We start from the raw sequence: 16,993 nt of genomic DNA, 5'->3' as shown, positions 1-16,993 counted from the left end.
TATTAGCAAAAGATGGTTCTGCAAAGAGTCATCTCAGCTTGACTGAATAGAAATACACACCACCCATTTTAAAATCTAATTTGTCAAGTACTTCAAAAACCATTTCAAACCCATTTCCACGTCGCTTAATCCATTCATCCATTGGATAGAAGTTGAAGATTTTTCTGCAAGGCACTGTGTCTCCTTTTGAAGCTGCACTTTCATCATCCACCAGGATAAAATTAAATTAATACCAAAAAATGTAGCTTAAATTATCTGTGCACATATTTGTGAATTGAACCAGATGGATGAACATTTCACTCATGAAAACCAAATGACATAATTTTCAGTTTATCACTGTGTTGCTGCTACATACAAGCAAACTGAAAAAATATTTTTGTTCAAAATCTATCATTAAAACGTCACAATGGCAACAAGAAGTGTGTCAGTTTGGGAAAACGGGCTTTTGATTGCAGGAAGAAACACTCTAATCCATAATGTTAGGCACAAACTAAAATAAAGTCTTGAAAAGATTATGAACTCCATCAATACTTATAATGTTTAGTTTTCCTACAGAGCGCTGGGCTGTTACTTTATTAAATAAATTTAAAATAATAAGATAAACTGAAAGCAGAATGAGCAAATGTCTCACAATGACACAAAAATAAAATAGAAAAACAAAAATGCAAACATTATAAACTGTAGGAAGGCAACACAGGATTGTCCATGATCATCAGGGTGAAGCTTCTGCTTTATTCTGTCCATGCAGAGGTGGTCCTAGCCTGTTTGGCACCCTGGGCGAACCACTGTACCAGCGCACCCTCCGTCCCCCACATTGGGGTTATTGACCGGCGGGGTTGGCGGGTGTTTGGCAGTGAGGATCTATTGACATTCAGATCCTCTGGTTGAGAGCAGGGTGGGAGGGAGAAGAAACGGGATTACTCGGGAGTGGCGGGGCTGGCGGAGGCAGGGGACACCCAAGCTGCTCCCCCACAAGATGATGCCCTGGGCTGTTGCCAGTGTCGCCCATATCCACGGTTGTATGAGTAGGTGGTTGTGTGATTAAAAAGTCTGGAATGTTTTGTTCTGTGTAAGGAGGTGGGAGATCATCTGGTTTAATTCCCAACTGAAACATAAAAAATAAAGAAAGCCAAAGAATTACAAATTAAATCTGGAAATGAATCAAACAAAGTTGGCATTTGCAGTTAAAACATGTCATTAACTAATGGATTGTTAGAATCACCTCATTATAAGATGGCGGGGGCTCATAGCGCAGGGTGGTACTGTATCTTGGTGGAGTGAGCTCGTCGCTCTCATTACTGTCCCGCCGTGAGTGATTTCGAGGGAAGGGGATGAAGTATATGGAGCGCATCTGGCTCCTCTGCTCGCTGTGAAGTTGTGCTTCCCTCTCTATCTGCTCCTCTCTCAAACGGGCGCATGATCTGCAGAAGCTGGTGCAGAACAGGATGGAAAGACCAAAGCCCAGGAAGCCCAGGAAGACCCTTAAGAGAAAGGTGAAGAAACGAGCAAAAGAAACAGAAGATTATGACCGGGGAATTATTTTGATAACAGCTATCAAACTCTCTTCCCTCTCTCCCCCCATGTTTGTATTCAAACCCACGCTACTTGTGTGTTTTCTGCTGAACAGGTTTCCTCCTCCCCTGCACTGCAGAAAAAGCTACAGAATTCTGAAGATTTTGTTTACAATGGTTCATATGGATGCCTTCACAAGGAATAGTGAAGTGCTGTCAAAGGGAAACACACACACTGCACACTGTCCCAAATGAACACTTTCTGGCAGTGTAATATGACCGTGGACATATTGGACATAAGTCCAATATGTGTCTGTGTCTCCAAGAGAACAGCAACTGGTTTTCTATTTACCACTCAGGCCCAGAAACATCTGGATATTTTAATATGTAGGAGACATATCAAATAAAACTGAAAGAAAAAGGCTCCTACGTGTTTGTAGATATTTAGTATAGTTCATACTTGCAATCAATTGATGATGACATTCTTTGCAAGGCAGTGATATAATTTTGGGGGTCTCAGTCATTCATTTGAGCCTTTTTCTACAATAGTTTGATAAAGTAAATCCTAAAAAACTAAATAATTGGGTGTGAAATATTGAATTAATGACAATGGGCTGAAACTGCTGCTTGGGATGTTGGTGTCAGATCATGATGTGATTTTTATTGTTATTATTATTATTATTATTGCTATTTTTAGCCAGGGAGGATAAGAGTTGGCAAACCTAAACAATTATTAGTAATTTAATGTATTTATTTCTGCCTGTGGGAATAGTTTTGATGCTGTGTGGAGTAAATAAAATTCCTACACAGGGGAGGAGGAATATATTTTTTGATATTCATTGCAGTTCTTTGCTAGACAACATTTCAGCTCTTAAAAAAAAGAGTGGTTCAAATAAATCTATAAGAGCCTTTGATTATTCTGACATTTATGCACATAATGCCTGTTTTTTGTACAAACAACCCAAAGTAGAGATGAAAGGAGATGATTCTTACTCTAGATAAGGAAAGGAGTTTATCATTCTGTGGGTGGGAGGATCTCACAGGATGGATCAGAATGGAAATGGAGCCACGAACAACAGAATGAACCTAAAGAGCAAACATGATTTAATAAATTTTATTGCAAATGACATGATGAAGTGATTTCATAACAATGACAACCAGCCACAGATTTCTATACAAAGCAGATTTTCATCTTCCGCCAAGATCAATAAAAACACACTTTGTACTCACGAACCCATAAATGTTTCGTCCCAGACACATTGATGCAAGAGGGTTTTATTGCCCATCAATACTGAAAGAAAAGATATGGCTGTCGTACGGAGACTAATTTCTTCCCAGAAACAGCCTACCCTGTGGTGACCGCAAACTGTTAACAGTTATTTAAAGTGGCGGAACTGGTTGGTATTACGTAAAAATACAGTGATGATAAAAGTTTATCATCACTGTATTCCCACATGTTTCATGTCTGCACTGAGAAAACTGACATAATAACTTGAAAGGAGTTCAGGCAGTGTCAAGGAAACAGAATCAAAACTATCGTACAACAATTGACATTTGGCAGAACCTCTGCTTAGATGATACTCTGATACAAAATAAATAATCTTTGAAGACTGAAATAATTTCAACCAACTTTTGAGGTAAAGTTGAAAAGTCTACATTGTTTTTTTTGTTTGTTTTTTTTAATTATTGCATATAGTTATTTGTACTCATTCCCCTCACACAATCAGTGAATCGAGTGAGTGGTTTAATCTCAGTATAAATATGGTTGTTCTGTCTCAGAGTTTTTCTAAGAGAACAATAGGAGAAAAAAACATTATCATCATTAGTTTGTAGAACTACATCCCAAAATATTAAAAATATCACAGGGAACTAAAAAGGCTATCCACCAATTACTATTTATTATTATTATTATTATTATTATTATTATTATTATTATTATTATTATTATTATTATTATTATTATTATTATTATTATTATTATTATTATTTTCGTTCCACTTCACTATGCACCACCTTGAGTGAGCCTGTGACATAAAATCTCATTCATTTGTAGGAGGTGAGATGTGACAGCTGAGAAAAAGCTAATGAAGACCTTTGTGAGGTACTGCTAGCTTTGCTAAGCAATAAATCCTGATTTTAGTTGTCATTAAAATGTATAATATAAAGGTATTTTTTAGTCAATAAAAATACCTTGTTTTCAAATGAGATTTTATCAGCTCTGTAGGTTAGCTTTGTGATTATGACAGATTTTGACTAAACTTTAGTTTTTTTGACAACTTCAAAAAATGGCAGAGAAAAAAAACACAAAGAAACTTCTTAGTTTGTGGCCGACACCAATATCACTGGTTTCAACAAGTTATTACATTTTGAGAAAAACTCAATTTTAACAAGCTGAGAATGAATTTAACAAAAGTGGACGTACAAAACAGAAAAAAAATCACATAAAGGATAGGAGAGGTCAAAACTAACAGCGCCGGATCATTGAGCACATAGAAACCGCAGCAAAGTCAGTAAATACTCACTAAACAAACAGACTTCTACGATACGGTCCATTTGACAACAATTCAGATTAAATGCGATCAAATTCTTGTTATGAAAGACGTTTCGAGTCTAAAAAAAGTAGCAAAAAAGGTGAGGTTCAGGATCTTACCTTTACGTGATGTGTCTTTCCCAGGTGTGGAGCTGAAAGAACAAAATCACTGGAGCGGAGTGCAGTTTTTATTGTGGGTGTGCTGACCAGGGGTTAGAGTGCGTGCGTGCGTGCGGGGGTGTGTGTGTGTGTGTGTATGTTCGGTGTGTGCTCATGCATGAGAGCAAGGGCAAAGCCCACAATGTTTATCTGCCACTAAAATGCATTCAGAAATCACTCTCCTTAGCTGGTCAACCACCAAAAGCCTCACCAAAGGCCTAAATATAGGTTATCATGTAAAACATGCACACATTTTGTGTGATCTGTGTGAGATTGACGTTGTGTTTTATTACTCTGTAACAAATGGTTCCTCGTGAAAATTTATGGCACTGTTATGAGATTTGAAGGAGCAGCCGTGCTTTTCCAGACAAACTGATAGCTAAAGTAGTTTAGAAAGAGTTCAGGATAACAGTTAGCTTCCCGCCACGCAGTTTGAGTCCTCAGTGCCAACATTTCATGTTCCCACTGTGTTCACAAAAGGTCATTATTTGACCTGCAAAGACACAGTTTTTTCATTCTGTATCTCTCACAGCAAACAACTACCTTTTGAAAACGGACAAAGTTTGAGTTATTTATGGAAATCACACTGATGCTAAACTCAGTTAAAATAAGCCTGATGTACAAAGCTATAAAGAGAGTCTGAAATTTAGACTTTCTTTAAATGACAGTAACCTGAGTAAATTAAAGTTTAATAATAAAAACAAAAATAAATAAATTATTTTATTTATTATTTGCAAAGTAAGAATCCAAATCCAGATTCATCTGAAGTAATTATCCTCCTACCTAAAGTGGCACTACCACTAAGTCTTTGCAGTAGCAGACAATGAGAGTTTTACATTGCTGAAATTTTGCCCCTCTCACTTTTGCACACTTGTTTTCATATAACCACAACGGAATATTTTTAAAATATAAATAACCTATTTAAGGTCATACAACAGATTTAAGTGCGGACCTTGACCAATAATTCCCAAAATATTTATGCATCTCTGAACCAACCAGAGCTGGACCTTATGGTTTTCAGAATTTTCTGCAAGTGAGAATAATTCATGGTTCCATCAGAGGGCAAGTCATGCAGTCGTTCAGGTCCTGCAGCAACAAAGCAATGTGAAAAAAAAAGTTTCATTTCATCAGGTTATGTTTGTCTGACATTACAATTACTTTGATTATCTGGAACGCATGGAGCAAATAATTTCTCAGAGCACTATATTACACCACTGCTAAAAGGTTGCAAAAGACAAAAACATCCTTGAGAGGGCATCTTTGTTAAGAATGCAAATGAAAATTTATTCTTTCTTTTTTTTTTTTTTACATAGAAGTACATTGTTTTGCATGAGCCAAGCACACCCAGCAGTGATAGGAATGACATTATCTTTTCCCCCGTGTCTGTTTGTTCTTCTCTGAGCTGTAGAGGACATTAAATCATTATGATCAGAGCAGCAGTCCGAAAGAAAAGCAAATCAAAACAGCAGTGAAGAGCACAAATGTGCACAAGTGACTGGCATAAAACAAGAAAGCTGTAATGAATAAATTTTGACCTCACAGACCAGTAAACTGTCTCACAGTGAGGGAAAAACTCCTGCTTGCCGCTTAGAGAAGTGCAAGGATACAAAGGTTGCATCGATGTAGCTGTCTGGAAGAGAACATACAAAGTTTAAGTAATTACTAATAATAAAAGAGCTCTTTGCTCTTTGACTGCAGGTTAATCATGGTTCATGGCTTTCAATTAGATAAAATAGTTCAGAAAAGGCTGAGCCATCTCCATAGTTACAGTGACTTACAGTACATTCAATATACGGTACTTTTTATTGTGGTTTTATGTGGAAAACTAATTGAGGACATGCCTGAGTAGTGGAAGGAAAAAGATGCATAACTCTCATTTTTTTTACAGAGAAATTTAAGATGAGATTAGGTTGTAAAACAATATACCTTACTATCTAAAAATGTAAAGATTGTGCCACAGCTGCAAACCTACTAAGATATGACTATCAACCAAAGTAGACAGGCCAAGTGTTGAGAGTTTGGCTTGTCAAGGACGTGCCACAGATTTAAGGCTCATGGTTGCTCTGGGGTGAGAAACCCACAGTTCACATGGAAGAACATATTGGAAGAAAATCATTCTTTTTTCATAAACCTGGCTTGAAGAAATTGTTGAAAGAAGTTCAAAAGAATTCCCTTTAGCAGTGAAGGACAATAAGAAGATGGATGATGCTACATTCATGGAGAAACAAGAGGCAAAAAGGGACTTGATGCTCAGATAGAGGCTCAACTTTCATCAGGAAGTTCAAGTATACAATATGGCAATACAACAGTTTACATCAAACCATATTTGTGTTTGATTGGCATAGTCAAAGTCCAGACTTAAATCATAATGAATATATGTAAACTAAATTGAAATGAATAGAGGAGGACAGGGCAAAGGACAACCGAAGATGAAACACTTTATTTTTTCCAAATTTCTTTCAATAAACATTTTCGCCACCTGACAAAACAAAATAACATTATGAAGCCGAAGTGACGTGAACTTCACAGTCTTTCCCGTAAATGAGAGCATGTCTACAACACATTTGACAACTACTGCCAAGAGGATCTTCACCTATTCCCACTTTTAAAAAAACCAAAAAAACAAACTCAACTGTCATTTATTTTCCCCATTCTGTTCACCGATACACAATTTTAAAAAAAAACATCATTTTAGTCTCTCCTAAATAATCATATACAATCTTCATCCTTTTCACTTCTCTTTTGTGTCGGGCTGCTAGTGAAAAACTATCTGGTAGTAAAATACCTTACAATAATAAAGGATTTGTTGAACGGTGCATTTCTTAGAACACATTATTTACAACATGTTGTCAGAGTTCTCTGGAAAAATGCATCTTCAATCCAAATTTATTTTACAAAGCACAACTTTACAGCAGTTAAAAACAAATCCCACCAACGACCTGACATACGCTCACACTTACAAAACACACACTCAAAATCAATTCAGGCAACGCAGAGAAGAAATATTCAGGCACAGTTTTTACAGTACCTTTAATTGTTAAGTTATAAACTGTTTTTTCTTAAGTATGGTGAATGTTTTAAGAAACATTTTTCTTCCTCAAAGTAAATGACTTTATATTTGGTGGGTCTGGAATTAAAATACTACTTGTGCATTTTTAGATGTGCTGTAGAGAAGCTTAAAACAAAGTTATTGTATGATTTGAGAAAGAAGGAAAACTATCTTAGTATATTTGATTAAACCAATCACATTTTCAAAAATAAAGAATTTTGTCAGCGTTTTAGTGCAAAATGTCTACAGACATGAAATTGATTTCATGTCAGTAACGACATGAAAACATGTCGTGCTCCAATTACAACCAGTTAGTTGTGCACTAACCGGTTTGTGCACAACTTTCCAGTGGAAAAGCGCCTTTTGTCTACTCCTTAATCTGGGCTACTCTTTACAAATCCAGATAATGGAAGAGCTCCAGTAAGGATCTGATGGTGGAGGTTTGAAGAACCAATTGAGCTCCCTAAAATATCTTCATAAATTTTTTTTTATCTGGTTTCACCTCTGGAAAGAGAAACCAGACTCGGCTTGAACAGTGGAGTAAAACAAACAAATAAACAAAAACTGCTCCCCTAGCTCTATAAGTCTTCATGAGGTGGTGTGTGTTGGTGCTTGTTCAGCCAGGCCTCTAGCAGAGGAAAGTTGGCGTCTGTCCAGCGGATGTTATCCTCAATGGTCTCGTAGGTCTGCTGGATGCACCTCATTTTTGACCCAGTTTCCTCTGTCAGCGAGTTGAAGAAGCTCCGTATCTAAGGGAAAGGAACAGGTGAAAGACTTACAGTAAGCACACATTTCTAAAAATACAAACTTTCCTCTCATTAGTTAAAAAAAAACAAAAAAAACCTTGACATAAAAAAGTAAATAAATATGTTTCTTAAAAATCAACTGAAATAAATATTTACCTCCTGGAGCATTTCCCTGGTAGAGTATTGGTTGGTCACACCAAGCACCATGTATGATACAGAGTTAGAGCCAAGGTCAAACCTGTTTCAAAAAGGCAATTATATGCAGTTATCAACATTTAGAAGCTCTGTTTAAATGAACAAGGAGTAAAAAATTTTTAATAAAAATGCAGTAAAATTAAATTTTTTTATACCAACATGACTGTTTAGACAAAAGGTACAATATACAACAAGAATGAAACAAATTCAGAAAACTTCAGTCACAAATTCAATCTCATGATCGAGGAAACTACTTATTTCTGTATTTTTTATTTATTTTAAATCACGAGTAGTGAAGAGTAAAGTGCTCTGACTTCTTGATCATTGTGTGCCAGTTGGCTCGGAGAAAGTCCCAGGCCAGTTTGTAACCATGAGGATTCCTTCCAACAGAGACGACCACATCTGGGAGGTCCTGGGTCTTCATCACCTCTCCTATCAAACTCTGCTCCATCATCCTTGAGATGGAAAACAAGCAAAAGATTTTGAAGAAGAGTGGAATAAATTCTTCTTTTGCTTTAACAAATATTAACTGCTGCTCACCACTTGAGCTTGTCCTTCAGATAGGTGACGGTCATCGCAGACTTTATGCGGCTCTTGACAGACATCTGCAGAGAAGTGCGGTATTTCTCAAAGAGGAAGTCCCACCCCTCTGGTGCTCGTGCTCCAATCACAAACACAGCCATAGTGATGTCAACAGGGAGGCTGCGAGAAGAGGGATGGATTTTACTATTTAAAACATTGTTTGGTAGTGTTCATTCTTTATCTTCAAATGCTTAATTATTCTGAAGCTGAAGCCTGACCTCATGGTGCCATCTGAATCCTTCCACTGGTTAAAGAGCTTGGTGGCTTTGGCTACACATGGAGGATGATTCCTGACGCAAGCGAACAGCAGCAGGTAACTCCTCAGCACTCGCTCAGACACCGAACCGGAGTCACTCCATTCTTGACGATCAATCAGATCCCGGAAAAGATCCACAATATAACCCTGAGGCACAACAAACGGAGTGTGAAATGCCATTATGCCATGCAGTCTGCTAGGCTATTCTCACATCGGATTCAGACTGACCTATAATCTCCAGGATCACTGCAAATATGGAAAACCTAATATTTGTGTGACAGATTTGCTACTCAGCCAACAGGATTTTCTGCTGCTTTTTTCTACTCCTTTCTAGCCCATCCAAACGATGGATGGCCAAGCACATCAATAGTTGCCTGTGTTGGTTAAGATATCAATACAAGTACCTTAACTGCTCTGGGATGTTTTCCTCAAATCTGCATAAATTCCCAATATAAATTTGTGGTTTTTGCACCTCGACCATCAGTTTCAGACTTGCTTTAGGGCAGGGGTGTCAAACTCAAGTCCTCAAGTGCCACTGTTCTGCAGTTTTTAGATGTACCACAGGTGCAAAACACTGGAATGAAATGGCTTAATTACCTCCTTTTTGTGTAGATCAGTTCTCCAGAGCCTTGCTAATGACCTAATTATTCTATTCAGGTGTGGTGCAGCAGAGGGCACATCTAAAAGTTGCAGGCCAGCGGCCCTCGAGGACTGGAGTTTGAGATCCCTGATCTAAAAGTTTCAAGGTAGTGGCCCTCCAGGACTGGAGTTTGACACCTGTGCTTTAGGGGAACACACCATCAGTATACTCACCAGTCTATCAGATGCAGTTGAAAGCATTTTCTCATTGTGCTTTTTTAATGCTTCACACAGCTGAGCATGCTATACTGTGCAATAACTTTACCATGGCCACAGCACTCTGTGTTCTCATCTTTACAGGTGCATTCAGGAAGAACTGTGCTTATGAATCCAAAATCTGCATGTTTTTTGAAGTCTAATTTTTTTGTACTATATTCATAATATGTTTATTTTTAACTAGCTTGTCTACAGCAATAGTTTAATTATTTTACAAACACTATGTGATTTTCCTTGCATTTTTTTCTTCTCTCTATTCGTTGTGAATATGATGCCAGAGCTTCTTTTTGACATAATGATGAATACATTTCACATTTTATAAGCAGCCAGAAACACTCAAAATACCTCTGTCTCCCAGTGACAGGAATGTATGCACAGTTTGGAGGTGTGTGTACATTTCCCTTGCTTGGAATTTTACTTAACAGGGTGTGATGCATATACCAATCTCTATGTATCAGGTCCCTATTGTTTAATTGTGAGTTGTTTCTTCAGCTACTGGGTCGTTTTGTTGTAGATAGATTGGTGAACCCCCGCACCCAAGGCATCCGAATGCCAAAGGTTACAAAAAATTAGGTTACTTGGAGTGATGTCAGTGGTGTCAGAGACATGGCAGGAGGCCAGCGTGGCCGCTCCTTTAAATTCTCTGGTGATCAATCAGTGCATTTGCAGTGGGCCACACGTCATGGATAAGAAACCACTGCTGCTGCTATCAGACTCCTTTACACTGAGGAACTCATTCAACCTTAGGGTGTGCACTGCATTCTTGGTACACCTTAGAAGACCAGATGGTTTTTGAGAGGACTAGCTGATTTTTAGTGTCGTGGTGTGGTCTTAGTCTGGTGCAAAGGGGTCCTTTAACTGTAACTCAACATTTTATGTACTTGTTTTTTATTCAAGCTGACACAAAAATACGTCTGGTTCCAGGCATATTATAAAAGTCATCTTACTTTCATCTGATTTTCCAGAACTGTCATGTCTCTCTTCTCCATCAGTTTGTAAAGAGGCACAAGCTCTCCGAAGCCCTGGGTCACAGCCATGATCTGAGTCTCTTTGGAAAGATACAGAGACAGATCCAGGGCCGTATCCAGCCTCACCTTCCCGACACTGAAACACGCACAGGAGAACGAGGTTTATACATTCCCACTGAACTGATATAAAAGTCTACAATTGTTTTGTTCTATTTCACCAATAAGTTTATGTTTCAGATAAATGTTATTTATCTTAAGTGTATGCATGATTAAAATATAACCAATTTTTGCTTTGCATTACTAAACCCAAATATTCTAACACCACACTAAATTGTTTCAGAGTGAGACAGACCTGACCAGCTGGAAGACGTTCTGGATGAGGCTGGCCCGGTCGTTCCCAGAGAGAGCCGTGTGGTTGTACTGCAGCAGTTTGATAATGGAGTTCCAACCTTCACCAGCATAGTGGACCATGTAATAGCCACTCATGTTGGCATTAAACTTCACCCAGTCCACTTCCTCTGGCAGGTAGAGCACATCTATGTACATGGCAAGGAGCACAACCACAGTTTAACTGATGTCTTTGCACATGGATGATGAGTATAAATTTAAACCTCACCAGTCTTTGTCTTGAGAAGGAAACGATGAACTGTGTTGGAAGCACTGGTCATGTACGTTAGTGGAATCTGCCACAGGAATCTGCCACATAACGCAAATGAAAACAAGAACCATTAAATAAAGAACCCGAACTCTGAGGATTTAATACAATATAATAGTGTTAAACCATCATTTAAAGAAGGAATGTCAGCAAACTCTAATAATGTATATTTATGTGTTTCATGTCCATTACCCTTCAGTGAGCGAGGGATCATCTGTCCTCAGGAAGCGCTCCTGACTAAGTCTGACCTCCCGACCTTTGACCTCTACTGTGACCAGTGGGAAGCCCTCCTGCAGTGTCCAGGTGTCCATGATAGTCTTGACATCAAGCTCATCATCAGAGTACCACTTCTAAACATGGACGACCACATATCACATTTAGATGCCTGATGAATTACTTCAATTCTTTAATATAACTCACAACATACTTCTTATATCTACATTCAAATCAGTACTTAAAATATTTATAATAATTGGAATTATGAGAAATAAGGCTTGATGAGAGAACCAAGTATATCTATCTAATATGAATGTTATTATGAAAAACCGGGTGTTTTCTCAACACGGTTACCTAACAGAGTAAATGTTTTTGAAATTTTCAGAATGAGAATAAACATCTACAATTAAATATTAACCAATTTGAGGCATTCTGAACATCTTTAGCAGGAAAACCAGGAATGGTGGATTTATTCTGTTGCTCTGTAGAACCAAGCAGCAAAACTCACAGAGGATCCAGGCTGGAGTTTGCGTTTAGAGCAGAATTCTGTGTGTTTCAGTCGACCTTCATCCAGAGCATCTGAGCTGCAGATCTGGTGAACATTTAACAAAGAATAAAAACACACATCAGAAAAGACGACATCAAAATAACAGTAAGAAGAAAAAAGAAATTAAAAAGACATTTCTCAAACTGCATGAAGAACGACATATAATGCTAGAGTGTTCAACTCATCCACTGGTTGACGCCAAATTTTAATGTGGTATTTATAAAGTAACAAAGTTTACTTAGAGATTAATTAAAGACAACAAACGAAGTCAGGATCTGATTTTAACTCACATCAGTCAGGCTCTCCCACAGGTGGCTGTTCACAGTGTTCTGGTAGCTGTAGCGCTTCAGGTATCGGATGATACCAATCTCAAAAACTTCAGGGCTCAGGAAGTCCCGCAGCATGTTCAGGATACATGCCCCCTGAAAACATACAAGCACAAACACAGTTAGCAAGAAAATAAGCTATTCAATGTGGATAATGTCAAGTTAAGTTATTTTACGTGTCCTTAAATTAGAGATATATCAACTGAAGTTATAGGGCATATTTCTGATCTCTGGTTTTTGCAATGATTTGACCATCCAGCACATATTTGGATTGCTTTTTAGTATTTAGAAGACAACATAATATCATTGATACCTTTTAAAACAAAGACAAATTTTTACAGAGCTGAAATTTAAACTGGCTGTAGCGTCTTATATTTGGGTTTAACATGGTTAGCTAGCATTACAAAAACAGTGAGTAGATTCTAGTAAATGTGGATCCTTTCCTGAAATCTGAGATTTCCATAATACCATCAGCCTTTTCCAAGACAAACATAACAGACAAGGGTGGAAATCTCAAAAAGATAAAACAAAGTAACTCTGCAATATTACTTTCAACCTGCTTATTGTGAAAGGTTGTTTTTTTTCTTGCAGCCTTTATTTTCCTCAGACATGTCTTGACACATCGTTGAAAATACAGTTTCCATTTAAAAGAGTCCTCTTACCTCATTAAAGTATTCACTTATCAGGTAAAATTTTAGTCAGTTAAGTCAGCAGACTTAAAACAATAAAAAAAAAAAATTAGCTGATCTGTCCAGATCTTCATTAATAACGTTCTAGCACCTTGTATAATCACAACCCACAATATCTAATGCTTAAATCTTTCAGAATACACCACTGACCTTGTCATAAGACACATCATCAAACATCTCCTGGATCTGTGTGGGGTTTTCCACTGGTGTGGAAACTGGATGAGACGAGCTCAGAGAGTCTACCTCCATTGCCTCAAAACACTTGCCCAAGAAGAAGTCATCCTAAGATAAAGACAGCATGGAGAAATTTAGTTTGAATTAAACTTGAAGAAACAGAAACAGAAGAAGGTAAAAGATACAATAAGTTTTCTAAGTTGGGATCTCACCACATGAAGCTCTGGGTAGGTAATGTCGAGGGAAATGAACTCCATGAACTTAGCAAAACCCTCATTTAGCCACAAGTCATTCCACCACTCCATTGTCACCAGGTTTCCAAACCACTGGATAAATTGGTGAAAGGGTTAAAACTGATTTAATTCACCCGTAACCTCTTGAGGAGCAATTAAGACTCAAAGTTAACACATACCTGATGAGCGAGCTCATGGGCAATGACCTTGGTGATGCCCAGTTTGTCGGAGGCAGAGGACCTGTCAGGATCAAAGAGAAGGCCAGTCTCTCTGTAGGTGGTCAGACCCCAGTTCTCCATTGCGCCAGACTGGAAGTCTGGGATAGCAGCCAGGTCTGCAGGGAACCACATAAAGCAGGAATCAAATGTGGAACGTTCCCCTGCTGACAAATTGATGCTTAATTCTATCTAAATTAGTTTTAACATTTATAATGCTTCCTGGCAGCATGGATACATTCTAAAGATGGATTCATCCTAGAGTCAGCTGACATGCACCAGAGACCAAATAACAATGTACAATGTGGTTTCACTAACCCTGTTTGGGAAGTGGATATGGGATATCAAAGTAATCATCATAGAAGTCTAACAACTTCACTGCAGCATCCAAAGCAAAGGCCGTCTGATCGATCTTCTCTGGTACAGCATAGACAGAGATCTAAAGGCAATCAAAGTAAAATAAATTATTAAAAAACTGTTTATGAATGCAATAAAATATGAAACAACTTGGCCAGCACCATGAATGAAGTCTCACCTTAACTCCATGCTTAGTTGTTTTGCTCACAGACAGGAAGTCAGAGACGATGTAAGCCACCAGGTAAGTGCTCATCTTTACGGTTGTGTCGAAGTGATCCTCAAGCAAACCGCCTGGCAACTCCACTGTTTTAACCTGCGAATAGAAAAAAATCTCTGCTTTTATTTTACAGTTGGTCATGTTACAGACACAAAATGTCATGCATTTTCTTTGTAACCTTTCTAACTTAGTAATACATTTTTAATAAGCAAAAATCAGGAAAGTGTGACATGCATTTGTATTTGGCTGCCTTGAGTCAATACTTATACACATCTAAACAACTCAATTATACACTGCCTGTGTGACCATTTTTTGGTGGCGACTTTTTTTTTGGCCAGGCAGTGTATCTCTGGCTGTATGTTATGATTTGTCATCCTGCTCATAGCTGGACCTCCATCCTTAATGTCAAAACTCAGGGTAGACGGTTACTTAACTCCATCAATTTTCCAGGTAACTGAAAAATGTCACTGTTCCTGCTGAAGCATGCCTACAGTATGATTTTGTCACATGTCACAGTGGGGAAGGTGTGTTCAGTGTGAAGTGCAGTGATAGTTTACCACTACATGTTGCATTGTGCATGTAGTCAAAATTAATAAATAAATATATTATTTTGGTCTTGTCTTTCATTTTGTTTCTTGCCCATGTTGCTTATGGAAAACAGAAAATTAGACTTCTTAAAGATGTTTTATTTTTTAAACAATAATTTTCTTGTCCCTCCTTCTCTGATATGTTCATACTCACCTTGGGCATGTTGGAAATGGCAATGTGGCGTGGCTCACGGATGATCCGTATGGTGAAGTTGGCTTTGAAGGCAGGCTCATCAAAACAGGGGAAGGCTCCACGAGCGAAGGTCGCCTCAAACTGCGTAGATGCTATGGCCCTGAGAGATAGACGGGTAAAATATACGCAACCTTTTTATTTTCAATTTCAGAGTTTTATTCAAAGATTGTCAAGAGCCAACTGGAAGTGTCAGTAATGGTTGAAGATCATATTTTGTGACCTTACCGGACCTCCCCGCTGCTCGTACGGTAGCTGCCTTTGTAGAAACCATGGAAGCTGTCAGATAAGTTTGCAGCAAACTCCAGCTGGACCTCATACTTTCTGCCCTTGGTCAGAACTGATTCAGACAGCAAAGCAAGCTGATGGAATCGAGGGTACTCCAGCACCCGTAGAGGCCGGACGCCCTCAGGTGCCAAGAGAACCACGTTGGATATGTGCATTTGCTTGGCATGGAGGATAACGATGCTGGTGTCTTCTTTCACATCCAGACTGATGCGAACCACCCCGATGAAGTCCAAGGAGGTGAGGTTTGGGTGTATGGTCAAGTCATAGTGCAAGGGGCTGATGGTTACGGGAAGCCTCATGCGGTCCCAAGGGAAGGGTTCACCGTTGGTGGCTACAGGAAGCTCTTTGGCTTGATCTTGATTTGGGATTTGAGCTCCAGATGAGGGATGAATAGAAACAAAGAGCACCAGCAGGAGGGGAAACATGGTGGTAAGGACAACAGGAAATCCTTTCACCTAGAATATTATTAAAAAGAGCAAACATGCAGAATTTAGTTTGAATTCATAATTATTTCGCAAAGTAAATTACCACAGTTGAGCAGTTTAATCAAATAACTGCAACACAAGCACATTCACGGACAATAGCAGGGAAGACATGAGCACAACAGTTTCGATTTTACCAAAACCTTCATTCATTTGTAGACGCCAAACAACTAGAAGAATATATATTTCACATAAAGCAAGAACTTGTATGATCTTACAGCTCCAATATTGATCATTATTAAATTTAAAAATGTAACATTATTCCACCTTACCGTTTCGCCTTCTCCTCGCAGTTTGTCAAGAGTGAAAGTGAAACAAAAGCTGGAGGAGGAATTATATGCAGGGCAGGAAACGGTGGAGAGCTGTCAGCAGTTAGTTCCGTGTCAGAAACTGAGAAGCATCCTCGGTTTTTAAAATGTATTGCTTTCCCACCTCTGTAATTCAACCCAACACAGCCCAGAGACTGCGGGGAATGACAACAACAACCCGCCTGGTTTTATCCTATTAAAACCTTCACAGGAAATAAATGTGGGCTAAAACTTACTGAATCATTGCATTAAAGTTCCTAAAGATACCAACGGAAACACGAGCATAATTTTCACCGGGACACTCTGGGAAAGGACCAGGAAGTCCAACGTATTTATGACTAAACTAATTCAGACCAGCAGAGGGGGACATTGTTTAATTTTAAAAGGAGTCAAGAGGCGCAAATTCCTCTTGCCAGAAAAAAATCTACAGATAAGTGAAAACTAAAAAGTATCTTGTAACTTATAACCATTTAAATAAGCAAACCTAAATATGACTAAAGACACTTGATATTCAGTGGAATGAGGAAACTTGTATTAATTCATTATATAATTTAGAAGGACTCCAAATCAGTCGGTCTCTTAAATAAGACAATGCACCAAACAGTATTTTTCTAGTAGGAGAAAACAAGTCCATTACTTATTCCTACAGGAGACATTT

General features: G+C 38.3%; 1 protein-coding gene across 2 annotated transcripts; it reads right to left on the bottom strand.

The window, feature by feature from the left end:
• Positions 1–6,618: 6,618 nt before the first annotated feature.
• On the bottom strand, positions 6,619–16,626 carry LOC116730142 (endoplasmic reticulum aminopeptidase 1-like). Of its 2 annotated transcripts, none has more exons than XM_032579162.1 (19): positions 16,295–16,626; positions 15,486–16,000; positions 15,222–15,360; positions 14,442–14,576; positions 14,225–14,345; positions 13,871–14,025; positions 13,671–13,784; positions 13,435–13,566; positions 12,560–12,691; positions 12,231–12,314; positions 11,699–11,856; positions 11,468–11,547; positions 11,204–11,387; positions 10,831–10,987; positions 8,991–9,175; positions 8,731–8,892; positions 8,505–8,645; positions 8,152–8,233; positions 6,619–7,998 (listed from the first exon to the last, which is right to left on the bottom strand). In XM_032579162.1, the coding sequence occupies exons 2-19, from the start codon at positions 15,968–15,970 to the stop codon at positions 7,828–7,830; spliced, it is 2,817 nt and encodes a 938-aa protein (XP_032435053.1). In that variant the 5' UTR covers positions 15,971–16,000; positions 16,295–16,626; the 3' UTR covers positions 6,619–7,827. The 2 variants fall into 2 exon arrangements, with proteins under 2 accessions (XP_032435053.1, XP_032435051.1); XM_032579160.1 differs by having other exon boundaries at positions 16,300–16,625.
• Between the last annotated feature and the right edge of the window lie 367 nt (positions 16,627–16,993).

Source organism: Xiphophorus hellerii, chromosome 12 (genome assembly GCF_003331165.1).
Source record: "Xiphophorus hellerii strain 12219 chromosome 12, Xiphophorus_hellerii-4.1, whole genome shotgun sequence".
Lineage (NCBI taxonomy): Eukaryota > Metazoa > Chordata > Actinopteri > Cyprinodontiformes > Poeciliidae > Xiphophorus > Xiphophorus hellerii.
The sequence above is the reverse complement of the archived record's forward strand: the minus strand, read 5'-3'. Positions and strand labels throughout refer to the sequence as shown.

Excerpts from the sequence above, each read along its gene's own strand:
- LOC116730142 (XM_032579162.1), bottom strand. The coding sequence starts at position 15,970 with ATGTTTCCCCTCCTGCTGGTGCTCTTTGTTTCTATTCATCCCTCATCT. Across the intron at positions 11,388-11,467 it reads CCTTCTCAAGACAAAGACTG|ATGTGCTCTACCTGCCAGAG; the intron begins GTGAGGTTTAAA and ends CCATGTACATAG. Across the intron at positions 7,999-8,151 it reads CCAGGGAAATGCTCCAGGAG|ATACGGAGCTTCTTCAACTC; the intron begins GTAAATATTTAT and ends CCTTTCCCTTAG.